This window comes from Schizosaccharomyces octosporus (genome assembly GCF_000150505.1).
Source record: "Schizosaccharomyces octosporus yFS286 unplaced genomic scaffold supercont6.1, whole genome shotgun sequence".
Classification (NCBI taxonomy): Eukaryota; Fungi; Ascomycota; class Schizosaccharomycetes; order Schizosaccharomycetales; family Schizosaccharomycetaceae; genus Schizosaccharomyces; species Schizosaccharomyces octosporus.
Genome location: NW_013185619.1, coordinates 2,170,159 through 2,192,267, shown reverse-complemented (window position 1 = coordinate 2,192,267; position 22,109 = coordinate 2,170,159). Strand labels below are relative to the sequence as shown.

At 36.1% G+C, this 22,109-nt stretch overlaps 10 protein-coding genes and 1 non-coding gene across 11 annotated transcripts; 4 read left to right on the top strand and 7 right to left on the bottom strand.

Moving 5' to 3' along the window:
• Positions 1-17: 17 nt before the first annotated feature.
• SOCG_03543 (Pex16 family peroxisome import protein) lies at positions 18-2,040 on the bottom strand. Its single transcript, XM_013162031.1, has 4 exons — positions 1,510-2,040; positions 1,205-1,469; positions 606-1,166; positions 18-560 (listed from the first exon to the last, which is right to left on the bottom strand). The coding sequence occupies exons 1-4, from the start codon at positions 1,652-1,654 to the stop codon at positions 449-451; spliced, it is 1,083 nt and encodes a 360-aa protein (XP_013017485.1). The 5' UTR covers positions 1,655-2,040; the 3' UTR covers positions 18-448.
• A 546-nt stretch (positions 2,041-2,586) lies between these two features.
• Positions 2,587-3,814, top strand: SOCG_03542 (20S proteasome component alpha 1). The gene has a single exon (XM_013162030.1). The coding sequence runs from the start codon at positions 2,833-2,835 to the stop codon at positions 3,565-3,567; it is 735 nt and encodes a 244-aa protein (XP_013017484.1). The 5' UTR covers positions 2,587-2,832; the 3' UTR covers positions 3,568-3,814.
• SOCG_03541 (dynein intermediate chain Dic1) lies at positions 3,757-6,282 on the bottom strand. Its single transcript, XM_013162029.1, has 3 exons — positions 5,547-6,282; positions 4,792-5,475; positions 3,757-4,749 (listed from the first exon to the last, which is right to left on the bottom strand). Exons 1-3 carry the CDS (start codon positions 5,670-5,672, stop codon positions 3,862-3,864), a joined length of 1,698 nt encoding a protein of 565 aa, XP_013017483.1. The 5' UTR covers positions 5,673-6,282; the 3' UTR covers positions 3,757-3,861.
• SOCG_16170 lies at positions 6,231-6,302 on the top strand. The gene has a single exon. It is a non-coding gene; the product is annotated as a tRNA-His (tRNA).
• Positions 6,303-7,347: 1,045 nt separating this feature from the next.
• Positions 7,348-7,691, bottom strand: SOCG_03540 (extender-the chronological lifespan protein Ecl2; the record flags this gene model as incomplete). The annotated part of the gene is made up of 2 exons (XM_013162028.1): positions 7,348-7,381; positions 7,441-7,691. The coding sequence occupies 2 exons, from the start codon at positions 7,689-7,691 to the stop codon at positions 7,348-7,350; spliced, it is 285 nt and encodes a 94-aa protein (XP_013017482.1).
• A 1,255-nt stretch (positions 7,692-8,946) lies between these two features.
• SOCG_03539 (proteasome interacting protein) lies at positions 8,947-13,202 on the top strand. The gene is made up of 2 exons (XM_013162027.1): positions 8,947-10,325; positions 10,414-13,202. The coding sequence occupies exons 1-2, from the start codon at positions 9,768-9,770 to the stop codon at positions 10,477-10,479; spliced, it is 624 nt and encodes a 207-aa protein (XP_013017481.1). The 5' UTR covers positions 8,947-9,767; the 3' UTR covers positions 10,480-13,202.
• SOCG_03538 (shugoshin Sgo1) lies at positions 10,346-11,820 on the bottom strand (the record flags this gene model as incomplete). The annotated part of the gene is made up of 2 exons (XM_013162026.1): positions 10,346-11,660; positions 11,720-11,820. 2 exons carry the CDS (start codon positions 11,818-11,820, stop codon positions 10,775-10,777), a joined length of 987 nt encoding a protein of 328 aa, XP_013017480.1. The 3' UTR covers positions 10,346-10,774.
• On the bottom strand, positions 11,902-13,261 carry SOCG_03537 (uncharacterized protein). The gene is made up of 4 exons (XM_013162025.1): positions 12,894-13,261; positions 12,708-12,800; positions 12,380-12,626; positions 11,902-12,284 (listed from the first exon to the last, which is right to left on the bottom strand). The coding sequence occupies exons 1-4, from the start codon at positions 12,962-12,964 to the stop codon at positions 12,021-12,023; spliced, it is 675 nt and encodes a 224-aa protein (XP_013017479.1). The 5' UTR covers positions 12,965-13,261; the 3' UTR covers positions 11,902-12,020.
• A 15-nt stretch (positions 13,262-13,276) lies between these two features.
• SOCG_03536 (CK1/CK1/CK1-G protein kinase Cki2) lies at positions 13,277-15,377 on the bottom strand. Its single transcript, XM_013162024.1, has 2 exons — positions 14,799-15,377; positions 13,277-14,724 (listed from the first exon to the last, which is right to left on the bottom strand). The coding sequence occupies exons 1-2, from the start codon at positions 14,992-14,994 to the stop codon at positions 13,607-13,609; spliced, it is 1,314 nt and encodes a 437-aa protein (XP_013017478.1). The 5' UTR covers positions 14,995-15,377; the 3' UTR covers positions 13,277-13,606.
• Positions 15,378-15,443: 66 nt separating this feature from the next.
• SOCG_03535 (nucleoporin Nup131) lies at positions 15,444-19,791 on the bottom strand. Its single transcript, XM_013162023.1, has 5 exons — positions 17,851-19,791; positions 17,714-17,807; positions 17,290-17,675; positions 16,861-17,233; positions 15,444-16,806 (listed from the first exon to the last, which is right to left on the bottom strand). Exons 1-5 carry the CDS (start codon positions 19,297-19,299, stop codon positions 15,653-15,655), a joined length of 3,456 nt encoding a protein of 1,151 aa, XP_013017477.1. The 5' UTR covers positions 19,300-19,791; the 3' UTR covers positions 15,444-15,652.
• Positions 19,643-22,080, top strand: SOCG_03534 (acetolactate synthase catalytic subunit). The gene has a single exon (XM_013162022.1). It carries the CDS (start codon positions 19,781-19,783, stop codon positions 21,761-21,763), a length of 1,983 nt encoding a protein of 660 aa, XP_013017476.1. The 5' UTR covers positions 19,643-19,780; the 3' UTR covers positions 21,764-22,080.
• Positions 22,081-22,109: the final 29 nt, after the last annotated feature.

Below are 22,109 nucleotides of genomic sequence, written 5' to 3'. Positions count from 1 at the left end.
GGTTAATCACTAAAAAGTCGTCAATTAACTGCAATTTTATTGACTATGAAGGTCATTTCAAAATAAAATAAAATAAAAGGAACTTGTATGACAAACCGGACTAGCTTGCTGAATAGAGCTTTAGACCGAAAACACAAACTCTCAAAGAAGACCATCTAATAATTACGGTTTACCTTATTTCAAATTTCCATGAAATATCCTTCTTCAACACCACAAGAACCCATGTTTTTGTGTAGTAAACTTTTTTACTTGCTAGTTCATACTTATAACAAAACAGTTCGTACGGATCTTAAATGTCAGTATGTATGGATTATGGAAATACTTTTTCAAAGCTTTTAGAAACCCATGCCGAGAACTATTCCTTACTGCTGCGAAGAAACATATAAATAAGTTACCACCTGAATTGGTTTCAGTAAATCAACCTGAAAAGTTGCCTATCAGCCGTTTCTCAAGAAACATAATTTTCCAACCTATAGTTATTTTCATTGAAATAAACACTTAAGAAACGCCCTACAAAAGGAATAGGTTCAACCCAACGCACTGCGCATTTAAGCCATTGTCTAAACGGGTTAGTTCTGTCGGCGAAAATAAAAAATTAAACGTACCTTGTAAATTCATCAAAAAATCTTCCATGGGTGAGTGACCACGTCAAATAATCTCTAAATGCTGACTGATTGGACCATGCTTCGACTCGCATTGGTAAAGACTTACTCGATTTATTACGATCTTTCGAATTGAGATAATTCGAAGCGATTTCCATTAGTAGTGTCAAAATCCACGGGAACCATGGTCTTTTACGAGACGAATTACCGCTGAGCTGGGTGCGTTTCCAATGCCATGTTAAAAGCATGTATACGAACGGACGAAAAACTCTTAAAATATTAGAGATAATACGCAATAATCCAAGAGGATGGAATGAGGAGCTTTGTAAAAGCAAATTGTGTAGTTTTGGAGTGCTCTGATTTAGCTGTTGAAAGCTTGAAGGGACAGAATGCAATCTGGGCACTCTCTTTCCAGTCTTCTTCAGAGTAATGTAATTATTTGGATCTTTGTATGTTGCATATATGTTGATGAAGTCTTTCGCATTAAAATCTCTTGTCAGGAGAGGATTTTTGAAAGGCAAGTACCCGCCTGTTTGGTACATCAGGTGTAAACGAAGTAATAGCCTAAAATGTTAACGAAAAAACAAGTATTTATGTCTTACTTTAATGATTCAACACTCAGAACTGTATCATATTGATATGAGGGGTAAAGCTTGGCAGTCAGAATTTCTGCTGGCAGAGACAAATTATCAAGTAAAAATAATAATTGAGAACTTGTTTGGAAAAATGAACTTCTGTGATTAAAATGTTCTATGAATAATGTCCTTTCACTTTTTAGTAACGTCTGTTCATGCTCGGGCAATTCTGAGATTTTTCGATACAGAAGATTCGTATGGAACTGCTGTAGCAATAATAAAACACAAGAGACTTGATGCGTTAGCTAAAATAGATTATGAACTTATCATACTCGTTTGAGAACTTAGTTCATTGGTGCGAAACTCGGCTGGAAGAAAATATGCCAAGTATTTTAGTATCTTCTCGATTTCTGAAACACGAGTAAAGGAGCGTTCATCTGCCAGAATATGCTTCTCATAAACACTTAAGACATTCATATTATACTGGTGAAATCCCAACGTCTTTTGTCTATGTATATACACTTCTAGATATTAGACTCTCCAATTATGAAGGAAGGAAACTCCAACTTTTCAAATGATTCAAATAGGAGCTTAATATGGTGCTTCTCCTTTCGGTGTAGTGAGTTTATAATGCTGGCCAAAGTATGAACCAAGTGAAACAAAGTAAAATATCCGTTGTAGTGTAGTTTTATAGCTTTTATAATTTTAAGGATTATTGACTTACTAAAAACTATTTGAATGTAAGAGTTGTTCCAGGAGCTCAAAGGCTCAAGGTCATTGAATGAAAAAAGTCGTACTAGTCTATGAGTGTCTATACAAAAGAAATAACGATAATAATGATAAAAATAGTAGATGAAGAGCTATTATTGATTATAAAAAAAATTAATTTTAAGTTGAAAAGTAAAAATTAAAAATCATCTAAACACGGCACGTCGCATTTAAATCAGCAACAAGAGATGAACAGTTCTTATACAGAAGGCAATATTTTTTGATGCGTTGATGTGCTCTCTAGTTCAAAGAAATAAAATAAATGAAAAATTAATAAAAGTAATTTTTTGCAACAGTCTTTTGATTTCTAACAATCCACTTGAGGAAATGGACCACATTTGTTGATATATGCTCTGAAGCATGTAAGTGACACTGCGTGTTATCGATTCTCTTCTATATAAAAAACTGCTACATATAAATGTGTTTATTTACAAAAATCTGGTGTTCCTTTGAAGTATCTGGTCTCAATATGTTTGCATTTACTGATCTTTTTGTTTACTTTTCGTTACTTACGAGGGTACCTGAGATATTATCACCAAAGGTCCACACTCAAATATATAATACTAAAGAAATGCTCAAACGACAATATAATCAAAAGCCATCATAAGTAACAATTGGAAATAAAAATCAACTCTTTATAACAACAGTAGAGCTGCATATAAGTGATGATTAAACAAGAAGTAATTATTGATCAAAATTTTCGATTTGTAAAAGAATCAAATGAAAACTCGTGCTTTGCAATTGATATCTTAATATCGTATTATTTATTTAACACATTATAAGACGGATTCCTTAAGTTTGTAAAGGTCTCCTTCAACCTCGGTATGTCCTAAAGAAGAGCACAGTGTTCTTTATAGTGCTCATCTATACCCTCAACCAACTACACAATGTCTCAAGCTCGTGGATTCGACAGGACGATCACGGTTTTTTCTCCTGAAGGACGTCTTTTTCAAGTAGAGTATGCTTTTAAAGCTTTTAATTTGGCGGGAATTACCTCTGTCGGCATAACAGGTCAAAACAGTGGATGTGTAATTTCTCAAAAAAAGATTCCAGACAAGTTAATTGATGCTTCAACGGTCAACTATGTTTTCCCTATTACTAAAGGGATTGGTTGTGTTATGACAGGCTCTATTGCGGATGCCCGTGCTCAAGTTTCTAGAGCTCGTAGTGAAGCGGCCGAATTTGAATACAAAAATGGTTATCCTATGCCTTGTGACGTTTTAGCCAAGCGTATGGCAAATATTGCCCAAGTTTCTACCCAGCGCGCATCCATGAGACCTCTTGGTGTTGCTATGACTCTTGTTTCTGTTGATGATGAACTTGGACCTTCCCTCTACAAATTGGATCCAGCCGGTTTTTATATTGGCTACAAAGCCACAAGTGCTGGTACTAAGCAAACAGAAACTATGAATTGGTTAGAAAAGCGATACAAAAAAAATGGTGTTCCACCAAATTTGGCTGAAACTGTCGAAACCGGTATTCAATCTTTAATGAGTAGTTTGAGTACGGACTTTAAGGCTACTGAGCTACAGATTGGTGTAGTAGAGGAGAACAAACCTTTTCGATTGTTATCTGTCGATGAAATCGATGCACATTTGCAAAGTATTGCCGAAAAGGATTGAGGCGAATTTGATCTGGAAAAACTTAGATATAATTAACATTCTTTTCCTTTGTGATTTTGCCTTGTGTATGTGTGCTTCTTATACCAATTTCCGGTGTTGCTAATCCGCTACGTACGTGTTTATTTCCATGCCTTCATGATATTACTGTGATGAAAGTTGTCGTGCAACAATAAATCATTTTAGACCAATAAACCTTTTTTATTAAATCTAGCATAGCTGTGTATATCCTATTTGCAATTCTTCCTAATATTTTTAATTGTATTAATCATTAGCTTTCCCAATTTTAAGTCATATCTAAAGGTTTAGTTCATAAAGAAATAGACTGCCCCCAAGGCCACCACAAGCCAAGTGTTGATTGGATTTTGGTTGCCAAGCTATACGGTTTAATGTTTTACAATTTAAGGGTGTATCGCTAACTACTGGGGTTTGTAGGTTTTGTTTCAAGTCCCAGATGGAAAGAGAGCCGACAGCATCAACAGTAGCAAAGCATCCTGACTGGACCGGATTCCACTTGACGTCAAACACCATGTCTTGGTGATCAAACTCACGTACACAAGTTATTTCGTTTTGGTCGATGGGATTAAGCGTCAACTGTTCTGAGTGATTGTATTTTTGAGTTGACCACAGCTTAACTGTCCAATCTAGGGAACTACTAAGATAGTAATTTTCTGATTTTTTTAGGGGCTCAATATCGATACTCGCACGCATTACATCCAAACCTGTAACATAAGCTGAATGTCCTTCTAAACTTTTAAACGAGTTTAAATTGGTTTGAGGTTCAAATATATCTTGCTGATTGCCAATGCGAAGCCGGCCGTCTTCAGCTCCAATCACAAAAGCATTCATATCTGTAGTGTAACTCATGCAGGTTGGAGCGAACGCTTGCATAGGCTTGCAAGCATCAGCCATCAATGGAACTGTTGCTGTAGGCTTCGCAAGGGTATGGCTATCCCATATATGCATATAACCGTCAGTGCTACAGGTTACTATGTTCTCGGTAGAAAAACTATTCATAAAAGCCAAATCGTTAATGGGTTCAATATGACCTCCAGTTATAATATTGGTGGACAATGCAGGATTTGATCCTTGTCTCAAATCCCATAAGAATAGCTGGCCATTGTAAGCGCCGCCGGCAACAATATGAGGATTTGAAGGGGAAAATTTGCTAATGGTGATTTCGCTCTAAAAACAAGTTAAAAATTAAAATTAAATCGAATGACATACGTTTGCTTTCAAGATGGACTCTGGATAATTTTTCCAATGCTGATTCCAAACTAACACCAAACCATCTGAGCGCTGGCCGCCGACCGGGTTGGAGTAAGAAGCTAGCAAGAGTTCGTCAAAGAAGTGAGAATAATCAAGACTATTAATAGGTCTGTCGGATGTAATTGTTTTATCAGTGAGTGTCGCGCGCAATTTCAGTTTGTTTTTGTCTGTTGATGGTAAATTGTTTACGGAATTGAATCTTGTTTCGCTGTAATTTGTAAACAAGCCCATGGAATCCTCACATAAGGCTCTTTCAATTACTTTACAAGAGCTTTGCAAAAAACTTGCAACATTTTCCAACTCCCGATCATCCAATGTATCCAATTCATTGAGTTTTATTTCATGTTTATAGCAAATTTTGTGTTTGTTGGGTTGGAATAATTCATTGGAAGCATTTTCATCTTTGCGTAAGCTAAAATGTTTGCTTGGCATTTCGAATTCGGTGTTGAAGGAAGAAAAAGATAGCGAAGACTGCTGTTTTATAAGAAAATTCGATGGATTTGCTGTTTCATGGAAAATTTCGTAGACTGGAGTAAGTTTCAGTGTAGATATGGAGGAGCTTTTTGAAGAAGGAGCCGAAATGGGAGTATGATGAAGTTCTTTTTGTTTTATGATGGAAGTTAGGAAATGAGAAAGATGTTCCTGGATGATGTGTTAGTCTCGGCAGTAAAAAATAACAAGAAAAAAAAAAGGCGGAAAGACGCGCGACTCACCTGAGAAAGATCATCCTTGACGTTTATGGAACCAAATGAATGGGATACTTTGAAGCTTTGCTTTTCTTGTCGAAGCTTTAGCAGTTTTTCTCGTTTTTCTTCTATTTCTCTTTTGTGGGCATCCATGGTAAAATAAAAAAAACAGTTGAGAGTTTCAGTTCATTCGCGCTATGCTACTATCCAATCCTAATCTCAATCCCCCTCGATAGATTCTGTCCTGTGTTTTGTTGTTTTAAAATTGACTTTTCAATAATAGAATGTTTCTTTTTCACTAACTGATACGCGTAAAGGAAAAAAGAAAAAAAAACCCCCAAACTGGTTAGGTAGTAGGTATGAACGATATATCTATGTGGTGGTTTCAGAAAGATAAAATCGTCGAGGGACTTCAAAAGAAGAAGGAATAGAATAACAACAAGGGATATCAAAAAGAGACGAAGAAACTTTTCTTCTTTGCATTTACCAAGGCGCAATTGCTCGCAAGCGGTAATGTATATTGAAAGCAAAAGAAAACATACCTTCGACTATCTTGAAGCTTCTACAACAACGGGTTAAAATTGTTATCGTAAAAGTCTGTAGCTGTTCCCATTGTAGCTCGAAATGATCTATCCATTTTGTTTTTGCTTTTCTGCCCTAATTTAAAAATTAGATGATTATATATGAAAGAGATTCTTCCTAACCATACAAGCTCACATGGTCCAGTGGTTAAGACTCATCGTTGTGGCCGATGCGACCCAGGTTCGATTCCTGGTGTGGGCAATACTTGTTTATTTTTTCACACTTTTTGTTCTTGATGTACCGAACTCATCGCAGAATGTTGGAATTAATTTTATTTTATTGTACGGCCATGGAGGAATGAATGACTATACACTGGGTGGAATTGAATGAACAGTACAAGACACTGCGACACAGATTTTTATGGGATGCATAAAAAAAAATATGAATTCATTTATTTTTTGAATTAATAAATAGATAAATAGAATGAATACCTGTATTCCAGTCATTTACGGTTGCTTCTACCATGAAGATGTTTATCAACAGGATACAGCATGCTATAAAAGGGGGTTTTTTTTTGTTTTTGTTGTTCTATATTGTTAAAGGTATAAAAAACGATATGTCTCCATAGGAAGAAGGCAACAAGAAATAGAAAAGGAATCGAATGATACTAGAAGAATTCCAAAGCAAACATCCTAAAAGAAAAAGAGAGAAAATATACATGAATGTGTTTGGGTAATGATATGTGAAAATGAACACCATAAACAAGAAAGAGCGAAAATGATGGCAGCCAAAATATGCAAGTAACCCGAAGCATTTCAAGAAAAAGAAATAAAATGCAACCTGAACCGTGGAATTCGCCCAGACGCTACTGATGCAAGTAAAGAGAACCACATCAAAGAATCAAAAGAAAGTAAAAACAAAAGAGAGAATGAGAGAGAAAGAAAGAAAGAAAAAAGAAGAAGAAGAAGGAAAGAAAAAGAAAAACACGAAACCCGTAAAAAACAAGAGAAAAAAAAAAGAAAAAGAAATAAAGCCGACATATTTTTTTTTTTTTTGGTTCATTACGTTAATATCATCATTGCAAATCATCAACACATTGGTTGTTATTGTTATTGTTATATATTTTTTTTTTAATTTAATTTGAAAAATCATAAGCGTTTTGTATAACCGTGGATCATCATCATAATAAAAAAAACTTAGACAAAAGAAAAAAAAAAAAAAGGTCAACACACCCGATGATCTTGAATGGACCAGGGAGTGAGGGAGCTTCCAAGAAATGCCAAATGCCAAATGCCATGAATTAAAATCAACTCAAATCAAATCCGTTAAGAGTTTTCCAGCTATTGATGGAAAAGAACCAAGAACCAACCTGATTAGATTCTTTCGTAAATATCCTTACAGTACGGCCAGCCGAGAAGAAGCATAGCCATTCAATAATAAAGAAGAAGTAGAGGGAGACGGCATGGAAGAGCGTCGACGAAAGTGATCCAAATATTGTGAGGAAAGCATGTGAAGACTAGCAGCATGAGAGTAAGCGCATTGTTCTGATTGAGAATCACAGCCAGGGCAATCCTGTAAATGACATTCTCTAGAGCAATAAAGGTTGCCAGTAGTAGGCATTCCACAAATCAAACAGTAATCCAAATCCATTGTAACAAGAAGCAATGAAATGAAATTCAATCCAATGTCAACAACAAGAGGAATAGATAAAGAAAAAAAAAAGAAAAAAAAAGGAAAATCTTTGTTCAACGGGAATCCAAAAACAAGCAATCCAAGAAAAACAAAAGTTATCAACACGAATAACCAAGACGTACAGAGCAGGGTAAAGCAGAGTAGAGCAGATCAAAGCAGATGATACTATTTACGTAGTGATTTCCTGTTCCAACAAGTACAAACAAACAAATAAACAAGAAAAGGAAAGGAAAGAAACCTGATCGTTCCTAATGATAACAGAAATAACAACTTGTACGTTTGGAACAAAAGTGGTAGAGAGAAAAAGGCAACGGATTCTGTTGTTTATATAAAAATGGATGTCAGAGGAATTATAGTATTTGGGAGAAGTGGGGTCATTATAAACTGCGAGAACCTTGACATGATGTTGAATGATCTGACATTCTCGAATCATCAGCACGCCTCCCCCTTCCTAAATTGCTAATAGAAATCTATGCTTAGAAAATACATGATCCCGTAACTCGGGTAACATCTTTAGATATGAGGTCATGACCAAACTTTTAATAATAGAACAGCCACTGAACGGGAATTTTCGGCACGACGGAAGGGTACAAAAGCAAACAAAGCAGTAACTTTATGTAGCTAACGAGGAATCGGTAGCGTTGGATGTTACCTGCTTCTTATCGCATCATAGCATAGGAAAGATGGTTCATTGATGATACTTGATTTGTTTTCTTCTCCTCTTTCTCCTTCTTTTTCTCCTCTTTTTACAGATTGCATCGATGATGGCATTTCTCCACAGGTTTGTTTTGAATACCTACATTCTACGAATTTATTGGTGATAGGCAAAACCTTATCGCTAAACGAAAAAGCTCCGGATGCTGTTCGCACTTGTCCGATAACTCCGAGGACTTTTAACATTTATTTTTTTGTTTTGATCGTATTGTTTTCTCCAAACAATGTCGGATAAGAGTTCTCGTTAGAAAACAACAGCACCAAGTAAAACAATATGGTTTGATGATAATAGTCATGAAAGAAAAGAGGAAATCAAGAGATTTTCTCTTCTCCTCTCTTCTCTTCTCTTTTTGTTTTTATCTTTACTCTCGTTTCCTCACTTCCACTTTTGCATCCTTCTCCACACTTAATTGTTGACGATCTCCTCTTCCCCTCTCGTATTCTTTTCTTTCTCCTCTTTCTTTTCTTGGTCTCTACTTCTTTGTCTTTGTTATTGTCTCATATATCTGCGACTATGTAAAGCCTGCGGCCCGGCCTCTTTCAGTACAGCCAGCCAGGGCCTACTGCGACGTCTACGACTCTTTTCTTGGTATAAAACAATTTACGAGGAGCCGCTTTTCTCTTCTTCGTTCCAAAAAAAAAAAATCTAAAATAAAAAATAAAAATAAAAAATAAAAATTTAAAAAAGTAAATATAACAAATAAATAAAACGTGATATGATCATATGAATTATCCTCTTATGCATTCTGCGTCATTTGGAATTACGGTAAAGAACAATACGATTGATCTACGATACTACCTACTACTACCTACCCCTTTGGTCGATCTGATCCGGTCGATCTGATCCTTACTTACTCTATAGATTCTAAAGATTCGGCCTTTTTATTTATGTAAGATTTACGAATTATTTTTATTTTTATTGATTTTCATTTTTTATTTGTTTATTTATTTATTTATTTATCGTATGCTTTTGCCTATGTGTTTATAAAAGACTTATTTATTCAGTGTTGCTTATTATTTGCACATTTGACTTGACTAGACTAGATTCTTCTTGAATCTTGGAGTCTTTCTTTCTCTTTCCTTCCTTCTCATCACTTTTCATCGCTAAAAGCATATCCTTTTATTTATACAAGCATATATCCTTAAAACATCCCACTCTCCACCGTCATACCCTTTCTCTCATCTCATCTGTCTACGTTATTCTGTTCTCCCTTGGGTTGCCTCCTTTTCTTTTTGGAGTTTTATTTTGGCATTTTCATTTTTATTCTCTTTTTCAAATTCCCTATTTCCTCTCTTTCCTCTTCTCCAAATCTCTGCACTATGTCTGGTCGTCATCATTGTTCGGCTGACTGCGATGACCATCCTTTCGAATCTGGACCCAATGATACCCTCTACACTTGTATCGACAAAGATGCCATCGTCACTTTAAACGAGGCCGAACAGGATACCGGTAAACAAGTCTTTAAGCCCTGGGACCAGCGCTTCGATGACTCGGTCATTGTCGAAAGCGACGTCGACGATCAACTCTTGTTTCATATTCCCTTTACCGGTTCTGCAACCCTCCGTTCCTTGCTTGTTCGTATTTTTCCCGATTCTTCCGCTCCTCATTCCGTCTCTTTATATCCTAACCGTTCTGACTTGGATTTCACTGCCGTCCAAGACTCAAAACCCACCGAATCTTTCGAGTTTCCTCTTTCTTTCTCCGGTAATCAAATTTTCGAATTCCCCGTCAAAACCCGTCTTTACCAAAATTTGCGCAATTTAAATCTCTTCTTCTCTAGAAACGACGGTTCCGATGACCCCATTCAAATCGCCTACATAGGTCTTCGAGGCTCTTTTGTCCCTTTCAAGGGAAATCCCATCATCACTATTTATGAGGTATGTCTTTTTATTTCTTTGCTTCTTTCGTTTATATATTTTTATTTTTATTTTTTTACAAGAATCATTCTTTTCTAACTGTAACCAGTCTGCTCCCAACCCCGCCGACCATCCTCAAGTAAATCAAGAAGAAGTCTATCGTTCAATTTCTTGATTCTCTCTCCTCATACCTTTCTTACCATTGTACAATTCTTCATGTTTTTTCTGCCATTTCCATCCATCCACCTTGTTTATACTCGTCACGATTTCTCTCTCAAGTAAGAAACATAAATCAATATTATTTTTACATAAGAGTTGATAAATTCCGTATTCTTTATATAGTTCAAATTTAGATGGTTCTTCTTCTTTTTATCCTCAAGTAACTTTCTTGGCAAGAAATTCTCATTTCACTCCTCATCCCGTATCTTCTTTTTCTTGGTTCTCTTTTTTTTTGGAGGGTTTCTGTTTTACTACTTCTTTGTATACATTCGACATTGCCGCCTTCGTTTCTTATCCTTTGGTAATTCGAAACTTCTCCTCAGCTTCATCCGTAAATCTGGTATAGCATAATTTACAGATTTTACTGCCCGTCTCCTCCGTCCCGTTCTTCTCATCGTCACTGTACCAGTAGACTCCATCTCGCAGTCGCCATTGTCTGCTTCGTTATCATTTTTACCTTCAAAGTCAGTGACACTATCAAAAGCTTTAGAAGGAATACAAACACGAACATTTGAAGGCTTTGAATTCACCTGTTCTTTCATTACCTCTTTTCCCAACGGGAATTTTGTTTCATTTTGTGAGAACTCCTTCTCACTCTCTTTACTGTTGTTCATGCTTTCAATATCATGAGTTGGTGGTTTCATTTTCTTTAGCATGGTTTTTGAGTTTGATGCACACGTGTTGGTTTTATCAGCAAGAATGCATTTACTTGGTAATTTTGGTAACGGTGGAAATTTGCTCTTGCGTCCTGGCAAGTTCATTCCTGGTGGATTTTCCAGGTCTGGGACTGAAAAATCTTTGAACACGGGGTATCTAGTCCTCCGAACAAAATGTCCTTTCGTCTCATCAACGCCATCATTTAATGTAGATGAGGTATTCGTAAATGATTCTATAGCCGCACTAGGTGGAAGTATTCTTTCATCAATTTCCATCATAAGATGATGGACTTCTGAAAGTTTGTTTCGGATCTTTTGAAAATCTTGGAAATATTGACGATAAAGACTTTCTGACTGACTATACATTTGAACCCTTGATTCCAATTTGATGAGATTATTCTTCAATTGACAATTATCTTGCAACAGTTTTTCCATTTCTATTTCTGACTGGCTCAATTTAGCTGATAATTGTGTGTTTACTCTGATCATTAGACTCAAGAACCTGGTATGAAGCGTTGATTATGATTTTTGCATTCTTACCTGATAATTTCACGGTTTTGCTTCAGGAACCGCTTTTTCAATGATTCTATAAATAGAATGTCTTCTTCTTTTGCACATTGTACAGGAACAGACTTATCCATTTTTGTTTGTTGTGGTATGGAAAGGAGAAACTTGAAATCTTGGATATGTAAACAAACATGGAATTACGCAAGAAAATACATCCCTTCAGAAAACATATATTACGGACGAAAGACTTCATTCATTAAGAAACAAAAAAAAAAGAAACTAAAATAAAAGAATAAAAGACTTAACGGTCCTTCTAGTTAATCTATATTTTACTCTATATTCTACCCAACTCCAGACAAATTGACACCTCCTCAAGTATCATTTCAAGTATTTTACATATTTTTGAGTTGAACCTCTCATAATCGTTCTGAAGTGAGCTAAATTCTGGATCTTTTGAAAAGAAACCGAAAAAGGTAATGGCGGAAGATGGCTTCTTACTTTCCTTCATTCTTTCAAATTTTTGATAAAACATTGAATATATTTCCTTGACGCTAAAAAGGAACGCTCCAAACACCGAGCAGAAGCTGAGCTCAAAAGACTAAAACCTTAGGTCAGAATCAGTGGTTGACAGAACAATAAAAAATATGTATATATATTTTTCTTATATACTGACACTGCGTTTATGTTACTTACAATTGGGAGCAAAGATAGATCCTTGTTTGTTGATTCATTCACGAATGGTTTCCACATATTATTAAACATTAACTTCAATGAAGACACATTCTTATCACGAAAAGAAGTTTCTTGTCTGTCAATAATGTAAGATCGCTTGCATTCTGCTGTCAATTGTCGAATACATTTGACAAGCTGATGGGTATCCAACTTAGTGAGACGAAGCAATTCTTGAAGATGATGCGCATAGGAAATTAAAATCAAATTTCTAGATATCTAGTTAGTCATAATTCTGTATATTTGTTCGTTGATGCTTTCACTTATACTGAAGTAGAATATGGATACCTACCTTTTATTATATCCAATGTTCATCATGTATGAATCAAGCTCGCTCTTATCAACTTTTAGTTCTTGCCATTTTATCTGCTTTCCTCTAAAAAATCTGAATACCCAATGTTAGCTGAACGTATCATTAGGAAACAAAGGCAAGGCATTTATTTTTAACCACCCATAAGTGTCAGTCGACATAACATACACTCTATATAAGTCTAATAACTGTGTTTCATCTTCTTTAATTTGCTGTAAAAGTGCTATCATAGAGTGCATCTCTTCATTCTACACTTGGGTTCTTTTCAACTGTTTATTTGTGACCCGCAAAATTTGTTAGGAGTGTGGTATGGTGTTCAGTATTGAATTACACGAATGTATACCCAAACCCGAGAAGAATTTCTTTGTACTGCTTACAACTATATCCACTGTAATTAAATAGTTAAATATTAATAGTGAAACAATGTGAATCGACTGAGTTGCACTCAGCTTAGTAATGTTCTCAAGTTCACAGCGAACTCTTACTTTTAAGTAGTGACGGATTTGTTTAACGTATATTCTGATGCAAAAACTGCTACATCTTAACTATACTTATATATACAATAAATTTCATTCTTAGTTCATACGTAACTTATTCCCATAAATGAATGTTGTCCTTATCGTAAGCTAACCCATTGAATACAACATGTCTAGTATCGATTTTAGCGTACGTAAAAGGTAATTCACCTAGTCCTTTTGTAAAAGTCTAGATTTCGCTATTGACACCTGAAAATATTAAAGAATTGTTCGGCACTACAAAATCCCAAGATTACTTTAGCAAAAATGCTGTGCTTGCGGTTAAGGATTTAGGACATCTGTATACAGCCATTAAACGAAGGAATCGCAGAAAACAGGTTATTTTGGTGAAAAATTAAATAATCATCAAAAGCAATGGCAGCAAAAAATATCCCAAAAACTCATTTGCCTTCGTTCGTGAATTTGATTGACATCAGCATAATTAGCATCTTCCTGACGATCCGCCAATCGAGAAGCATACATTGGTTGGACCCGTCCATACCCTCGGGCAGATGACTGCGGATAAATGGTATTTTTGGAGGCTGACTGCTCCCGTCGGGTACATAAAAGTTGCTGATTCCTTGACCCCGATTCAAATGAGTTATAATTTTTCTGGAGGCCACTCTTATACGCTGAGTTCAAACGTGTGTTTTGAGACTGAACATTACTTTGCTTCTGCCTGTTATCATCATTTTGCACAACATTCAATCCCAAATAATTTTTCCTTCGTTTCATTGCCAGTACTGAAAAGTGAGATGATGCAGACTCCCAGCCTTTGCCATTATTTAGTAACATCCAATCGTAAACTCCATCATTCCTTTCCCCACTATTTCGAATAGCATCGTCAAATAATTCCTGTATGTAATCATAATCTGGGTCTTCATCAAATTGCAAAGAACGAACATAAGTCATATATTTATTAAACTCATTGGGAAAACCTTTGCACAGCTCGTTTATCGAAGTTGCTTGTTTCTTTTCACTTATCTTTTCGTATTTATGCTTATTGTTGGCAGCTTTTAATCCCTGCCAGGGAAGGCTTCCACGAAGAAAGTACATAAAAACATGTCCTAATGATTCCAAGTCATCTCTCCGTGATTGTTCACGACCAAGATGTGTGTTAATACTCATATAACGAGCTGTTCCTGAAAGGCTTTTTCTTTCACTATAGGGAATATGTTGTTTAGTTTTCGGATCCCGATAGTATTTTGCCATCCCAAAATCAACAACATATACGAGATTTGTATTTCGAGTACAAGGCCTGCCAATAAGAAAATTGTCTGGCTTTATATCTCTATACACGAGGTTTTTTTTGTGGATTGTTTGCACACGATCCAACATTTGCTTGGCAATCATTGCAACGGTTTTGACGCTAAATTTGCAGCCACACCATTCAAATAAATCCTCTAAACTAGGCCCCAAAAGATCAATTACTAAGATATTATGCAATCCTTCTTGGCCGAAGTAATAGACGCTTGGAATTCCAACTGTAAAATTACATGTTAGTTACTCCTAGGAAAAGAAACAAAATAAACCAATATTCACATTGAAATGTACTTACCACTTCCGACTAGCAATTTGTATGTTCTATACTCATCCCGAAGTTGAGGAGCTTCCGACTTCTTCGGCTCAAATTTAATAGCAACAAGTTGATTGTTCAACAAGTTCTTCCCATCGAAAATCACACCAAAAGATCCTTCACCAATTTTTCGTCCCACTCGGTAATGAACGCCGACCACACTTGTTTGCGAATTCATCTTTTGCTCACTCGTTCTAATACCGGAAGATTCTTTTTGACCAATTGAAACGTTTTGAGGACCACTGTGTCTGATACTTAATCCTAGATTAAGCCAGAGGCTCACCTCTTCAATGCAGAATATCTAATCTTGTCTACGGCATTCACCGCGCAGACCACCCCAATCGTAGGTAAAAACTATTCACAAAAAAAAAAAAAACACTTGAATTATGCCTTAGTGGTGTGTACCTGTCTATTTGAAATTCAAAACTTTTCTTCCCAAATAAATAGACTTCTAATCTTCACCTCTTCTGGGGGTTCTTTGATGTGTTGGTAGTGATTGAAGTAGTAGAGGCTCATCGAGCTTCAGTCGCTACCAATGTAAGGGTGGGGCTCTCGAGTATGAATTTCTCTTATATATTTTAAAATTATAATTTAAGTTGCTTTTATTTTACTTTTTTTTCTTTTAAACCGACTGTTCCTTTTATTACTGAATCTTTTCTCACCATTCATTCGTATGAAAAACTAGCGGACCTTTTCAGACTAGACTATAGCAAACATACAAAATTTTAACTTATTTTTTTTATTGTAAACTAGAAAAATTAATCGTCGAAAGTTCGTGTAGAATCGAGTCATCATAAAAGTAATCGTCAAATAAGATATTCATGTCATTAAAATCATTAGCACTTGGTTTCTTTCTGTGTATTAGTGGTCTTCTCCTCTTTAAACAATAATGACAATTGAGCAAGAACTGAAGAAAGATCTCTTTCTTCATAAAGTTTCTGACATCTACGATGTTCTGCTAAAAGCTCGTGATTATAGCTTTTCAACTGAGATTCAAACAAAGTAGAATACAAAGATTTTAGAACATCAAGACATATAATCTTTGGAAAGAGATGAATTGAATGATATTTGTCAAGTATGAAGTCTTTTGATTCCAACTTCTGAAAGACAGTTCTAAAAGAGCATAAATAGTCCATATTCCGCTCTGTTAAAGCTCTTAAAGTTTCATCCCAATTCAGTTGCAAAAGAAATCTCTGCGTTAGCAATAGGTATAGGAAGACAAACTGATGGGTAGAAAATGACGAATTTTCTAATAAGTCGCATGCCAAACGAAACTCATAATAGTTATTTTCAATTGAAAACGACGTAAAAAAGTCAATCGTTTCCACGAGTGGAGAATGTTCCTTCAGCAACAGACGAGTTAGAAGATTAGAAACTATTCTATAACGAACTGAAGCTTCATGTAATGAGACACAATTTGCCTCAAGTAGAAGTACTATTGCTTCCTCTTCATTTCCTGCGATAACTATCGTAGAATCGAGTAACTTTGCATATTCTCGTTGAATGGAAACAATCCTTTGGTTTGAATCAATCTCCTTCATTTTCTTTTTTACAAGATTATTATCATAACCTTTTTCATTTACCAATGTGAATAACTTTGACAGGGTAAAAAGAATGTTTTGCTCACTTATTTTCGACTTAAGTATCACATCGCCACGTAATAATATGTCAGACGCATGTGTGAAATTCCCCGATTCAGCTTCATATACCCATAACAAGTTATATAGTTTATTCGTCTCTAGGAATTTTCTCAGATAACTTTCATAGCTCCTAAAGTCATGCAGCAGGCTGTGTAATTGACCGGTTTCAACCAAGTGAGTAAATAGAACAATAGCAAAGTCATCTTTGAAAATTTGAAGGTAATGCCTCTGTGTACTTACTTTATCTTCTGGTGTTTCAAAATTGCATGAATTAAGCAAAGTAATCAATGAAGGATAATCTCGCACATGCTCAGATATTTTGATTGCACGTTTCAAGTATCCGATTTGAGCTATGTTTCATATGTAAGTGTTCCCTTTTCATAAATATTCAATAGTAGTCTTACCTAAATAGTTCAGCCATTCTCTCCTTCTTCCTCGGAAATGTTCTTCAAGTGAGCTATATTCATCTGCCCCTGCAGCTGGCACTGAATTCGGTTTCGTGTAAGAATTTGTCAACTCATGTATAAGAAAACAGCCGTGCTCTATTAAATGAAGAATCTGCTTTTGCAGTTTCATTAGCATTTTCTTATTCCGATCATTCTTCAAACCAATGAAATCCTTTTTCCGGTCTACAGCAATTGATTTTTCAATTTGAGATAAAAGTAAATTTACGCTATCAATCTCAATATTCCATAGTTCAGGTATGGAAATTTTTGTAGAATCCACATTGCCGATGACTTCTTCTTGGCGGTACGCCAATTCATTTCCAAATACCAACTTTTTCAAGTTAGTAAACATCATCGCGGACTAAATAAGGAAGTAGGTAAACTTACACCAAAAACATTATTCACCGTTATTAAAAACTGTAAAAGCTTGAAATTAAAAGTATTTTCCGTACTGGCGTAATGTTTGTAAAACGTATGCAGAGAATATAGTAAAAGCTTGATATTTAAGGACTTGTTCAAAAAAAGATCATTTATATTCCCGGATTTTACCATTGCTTGAAGGATAAGATGAAGAATATTGCTCTTTCGCCCTTCACGAACTAACTGATCGTAAATATCAACCAACGAGTTAACATAGGCAAGTTTAAGCCAGAGATGAAGTCGTTCCGTGGAAGTTAACTTAAAATGTTTCAAGGAAACAAGAATCGTTTCCATAAGTTTATGAAACTGGTAATTAAGGATTTCACTGACCGAAGTATGGAAAGTGGGATACGCTGCTTTAATTAGCAAAAGTAATTATTAAACTACTTACACCTTGCAATTTCATCACATAATATAAGAAGCGTTGGGAACAACCTGTCTCTTGGTAAAACTGACGAAAAGCCAGAGCAGACAGAAAATTGTTTCTAAGATTCGGTTAACACAGAAAATTAAGAAAGATATATTTACCTTTAATAAAGAGTTCTGTGAGGCATATTGCGAAAGACGGGTTTTCAAAAACCTGAGATCACTATACCCATCGAGAGAACAATTGGTTGATTCAAGCAAGACGACACCGTTACCCTTTGTTAATAAAGCAATGGCAGGAAACTCCAGCATAAGAGTATTCGTATCTTCAAGAACAGCATCCACAGAAGCAATATCCATGACTTGGAACTGTTTATACGAATTACTGATAAACAAGGATTCTTCTACAAACTCATTGGTTTCTCTTCCCTTAAAGTTACAAACAATAACTGGTAACGAATCAAAAACACAATAAATAACAGTACACGGAGCAGGACAGAAAATACGGGCAGAGATTGAATCGACTAAAGAATGGTAGGAACAAACTTTGTGAAACCCCGAAATTGTTGGTAACATTTCATTATTGAAAGAAACGGAAGCAATTGCATAGTACTTTGTAGGAGCATTTTCGTTCCATGCAATAAGGCAAACCAATGAATAAGGATCAGACTTACAGATAGACAAATCGAGAAATTCAAGTTCATTTACGCAGTCCCCGTCGAGGCGAAACCTTTGAATTATAAGATTCCGAATATTTTTCTTTTGAAGCAATTGAGAACACCCCTTCCGAGATATTTCCCAAATGTATATATCAGCGTTCGAAAATAAACCGTAAACAATTCTTTCATACTTGCTTTTTATAGAACCAGCCCGTATAGCTACGACGTGACTTGGATAAGAAGTTATTTTCGAAATACTGCATTGAATATTAATAAGAGATCCAGATAATGGAAGCATTCGATACACCAAACTCAACCTTTGATTGTCATTCCTTGGATATATGTTGAAAAACCTACCAGCAGTTGTGCTAACAACAGAACCAGCAGGTGGTATCATGGTAAGACCGATACACTTTTCCTTTGTTAAGAGGGGTAGTTTAATATGTACGAACCCTTTGGAGCCATTCAGTTCATGTACTAAACGAATATAGTTTATATCTTCCCAATAGAACATATCACCAGTTGAAGGGAAGAGAAGGACGAATCCAGGATCATCACATGTGAAGTTTCTTTTCACGAATCTAAAAAGCACACTTAAATGCTCATTATCATTCTCAAAGTCTACAAATCCGCTCAAATGTCTTTTAATATCGTAACTAATGGCATTGCTCATACAGTATCGATCATTTGATATGAAAAGTCTCCAATTTTTAATATCAACTATAATGAATCGCCGTAAATAAGGGTCAATATAACCCTCACAAAAATCCGAATTTGCTTTTTCATGACAGCGTTCCGGCGGAGACAACTGAAGTACGCGGTAGAAATCCGTCGAAGTTATTAAAAGGGGATAAGTGGTACATTTCAAATGTTTGTTCGATTCTCTATGGTAGTTGTTTATCGATAAAGGTTTTCTCCCATTAAAGTCTGTTTTATTGCCAATACTAAACATTCTTTGTCAATTATAAAGTAAGAAACAATCCTTTATAAAGAGTGGATTCTAAAAAAAATATATATATATATATATGTAGTAATATAATTGACATAACAGCGGATTAGCAAATAAAACTAATCTTGAGCTTCAGGTACATTCCACCAAGTGACTAACTGCAACGGTGATCTTCAGTTCTTTTTCACCACGGGCAATTTATCGCGAACATAAAATATAAATCTTTAGTTCTTGAAAGATCAAAAACAAAAATAATAACGTTTTGGTATTTGATATAAGATATCATTAACAGTTATCATATCAATCCCATAATCTTGACAATGCGATATAAAATTGATGGTGGTGGTGAAGGTCGAGTTTGTAACTTAACCTAAGCGCAACCTCTCACTTCAAATAAAAAGTCTTTTTTTCTTTTTTTGTTGTTCATATTTTACCCGTACAAGGATTTTTTTATTAAAAAAGGAAGGGCTGTTCAGTGTACGAAATGACGGCTTTGGCTCCCTTGAGAAGTTTGAGAGCGAAGGCGGCATTATCATCTTGCAGAGGTGGGGTACTTTGCTTTAACAAACCATACAATTCAAAATTTTTGAGGAGGAGTATTAAAACTGTTCCTTCTAACTGCAATACACGCTTTGCTGAAAATGCGCGTGCAAGCTCTACAACTGCAGCTACCGCTACCCCCAATGCTGTAAAATACGAAAGCGCCTACGTTGGGAAAACTGGTGGTGAAATCTTTCATGACATGATGCTAAAAAATAACGTGAAGCATGTTTTTGGATATCCAGGAGGTGCTATTTTGCCAGTTTTTGATGCCATTTACCGCTCTCCTCACTTTGAGTTTATCCTTCCAAGACACGAGCAAGGTGCTGGCCATGCTGCTCAGGCTTATTCTCGTGTTACAAGATTGCCTGGTGTCGTCTTGGTTACTTCGGGTCCCGGTGCCACCAACGTAGTTACGCCTATGGCGGATGCTTTAATGGATGGTACTCCTTTGGTTGTTTTCAGTGGTCAGGTCGCTACTTCTTCCATTGGCAGTGATGCTTTCCAAGAAGCCGATATGATTGGTATTTCTCGTTCTTGCACTAAGTGGAATGTTATGGTTAAGGATATCGCTGATCTTCCTCGTCGTATAGATGAAGCTTTTGAAATTGCCACGTCTGGTCGTCCCGGTCCTGTTTTGGTTGATTTACCAAAAGACGTTACTGCTGGCGTTTTGAGAGAACCCATCCCTGTGACATCTTCTGTTCCTTCATTGAATCGCAGAATGAGAGAAGTTTTGGAATTCGGAAATAAAAATGTGGAAGCTAAGATTCAACGTGTTTCTACGTTGTTACAGCGTGCTAAAAAGCCCGTAATTTTCTGCGGACAAGGTGCTACTTATAATTCTGAGGCCCCCAAGTTGCTCCGTGAATTCAGTGAACGTTTCCAAATTCCAGTTACTACCTCTTTGCTCGGTTTGGGTGCTTATGATGAACGTAGTGACCTTAGCTTGCATATGCTTGGTATGCATGGAAGTGGTTATGCTAACATGGCTATGCAAGAAGCTGATATGATCATCGCTCTTGGTGCACGCTTTGATGACCGTGTAACCGGTAATGTTGCTCTGTTTGCACCTGAAGCCAAGCGTGCTGGTGCCGAAGAACGTGGTGGTATTATTCATTTTGATATCTCTCCCAAGAATATTGGAAAAGTTGTTCAACCTACCGAAGCTATTGAAGGCGACCTCTTTGAGTCTCTTAAATTACTTAACGAAGCTATGCCTAATATCAACCTTGATTCTCGTGTCGAATGGTTGTCTCAAATCCAAGCTTGGAAGCAACGTTTCCCATTCACCTTTACCCCCAGTGCTCCCGGTGAATTACCTAAACCCCAAGAAGTTATTCAAGAACTTGACAAGCAAACTGTCGATATCAAAGACAACGTGACCATTACCACAGGCGTTGGTGCTCATCAAATGTGGGCTGCTACCTTCTATCGCTGGACGAAGCCTCGTGCTTTAGTTACTTCTGGTGGTCTTGGTACCATGGGTTATGGCTTGCCGGCCGCTATTGGAGCTAGTGTCGCTAATCCTGATGATATTGTTATTGACATTGATGGTGATGCTTCGTTCTCTATGACTGGTATGGAACTGGCTACTGTCCGTCAGCATGACATTCCTGTTAAAATCTTGCTCCTTAATAACGAGGAACAAGGTATGGTCACTCAATGGCAAAATCTATTTTACGAAAAACGCTATTCTCATACTCATCAAAAGAATCCTAACTTTACTAAATTGGCTGAATCCATGGGACTTAAGGCTTTGCGTGTTGAAAAGAAGGAGGATCTTGCCTCAAACATGAAGGAGTTTATAGAAACTAAGGGACCTGTTCTTATGGAAGTGTTAGTTGCTAAGAAGGAGCATGTTTATCCATTTGTTCCTGGTGGTAAAGCTCTTCATCAATTTATTGTTCACAAGAGTCTATCTTAAGCACAAGAATGAATTTACTGAAAATTAAAAAATTGCATTACTCAGGAATTTTATAACGTACTATTATTTTTTATTATTTCTTATTGTTTCTTGATTTATTCTGAAACCGGTGATATTGGGTTTATCATCATGGATAATTCGTTTTGGGCTTTCCTTTTTTGTCATATGGTAATTACTTTAGTTTATTTTGTTTGTACCCAGTTATAGGTCAATTGAAAAAGGTTAGTAAGCCAAAAATGTCTGGCAGATATAAGACTATATGTATGGATGTATCAATCAAATGTATAGTACATAATTATTAAGTGATTTATCAGTCTAAATAATATCCTGTTTGCATCCGCAAAAT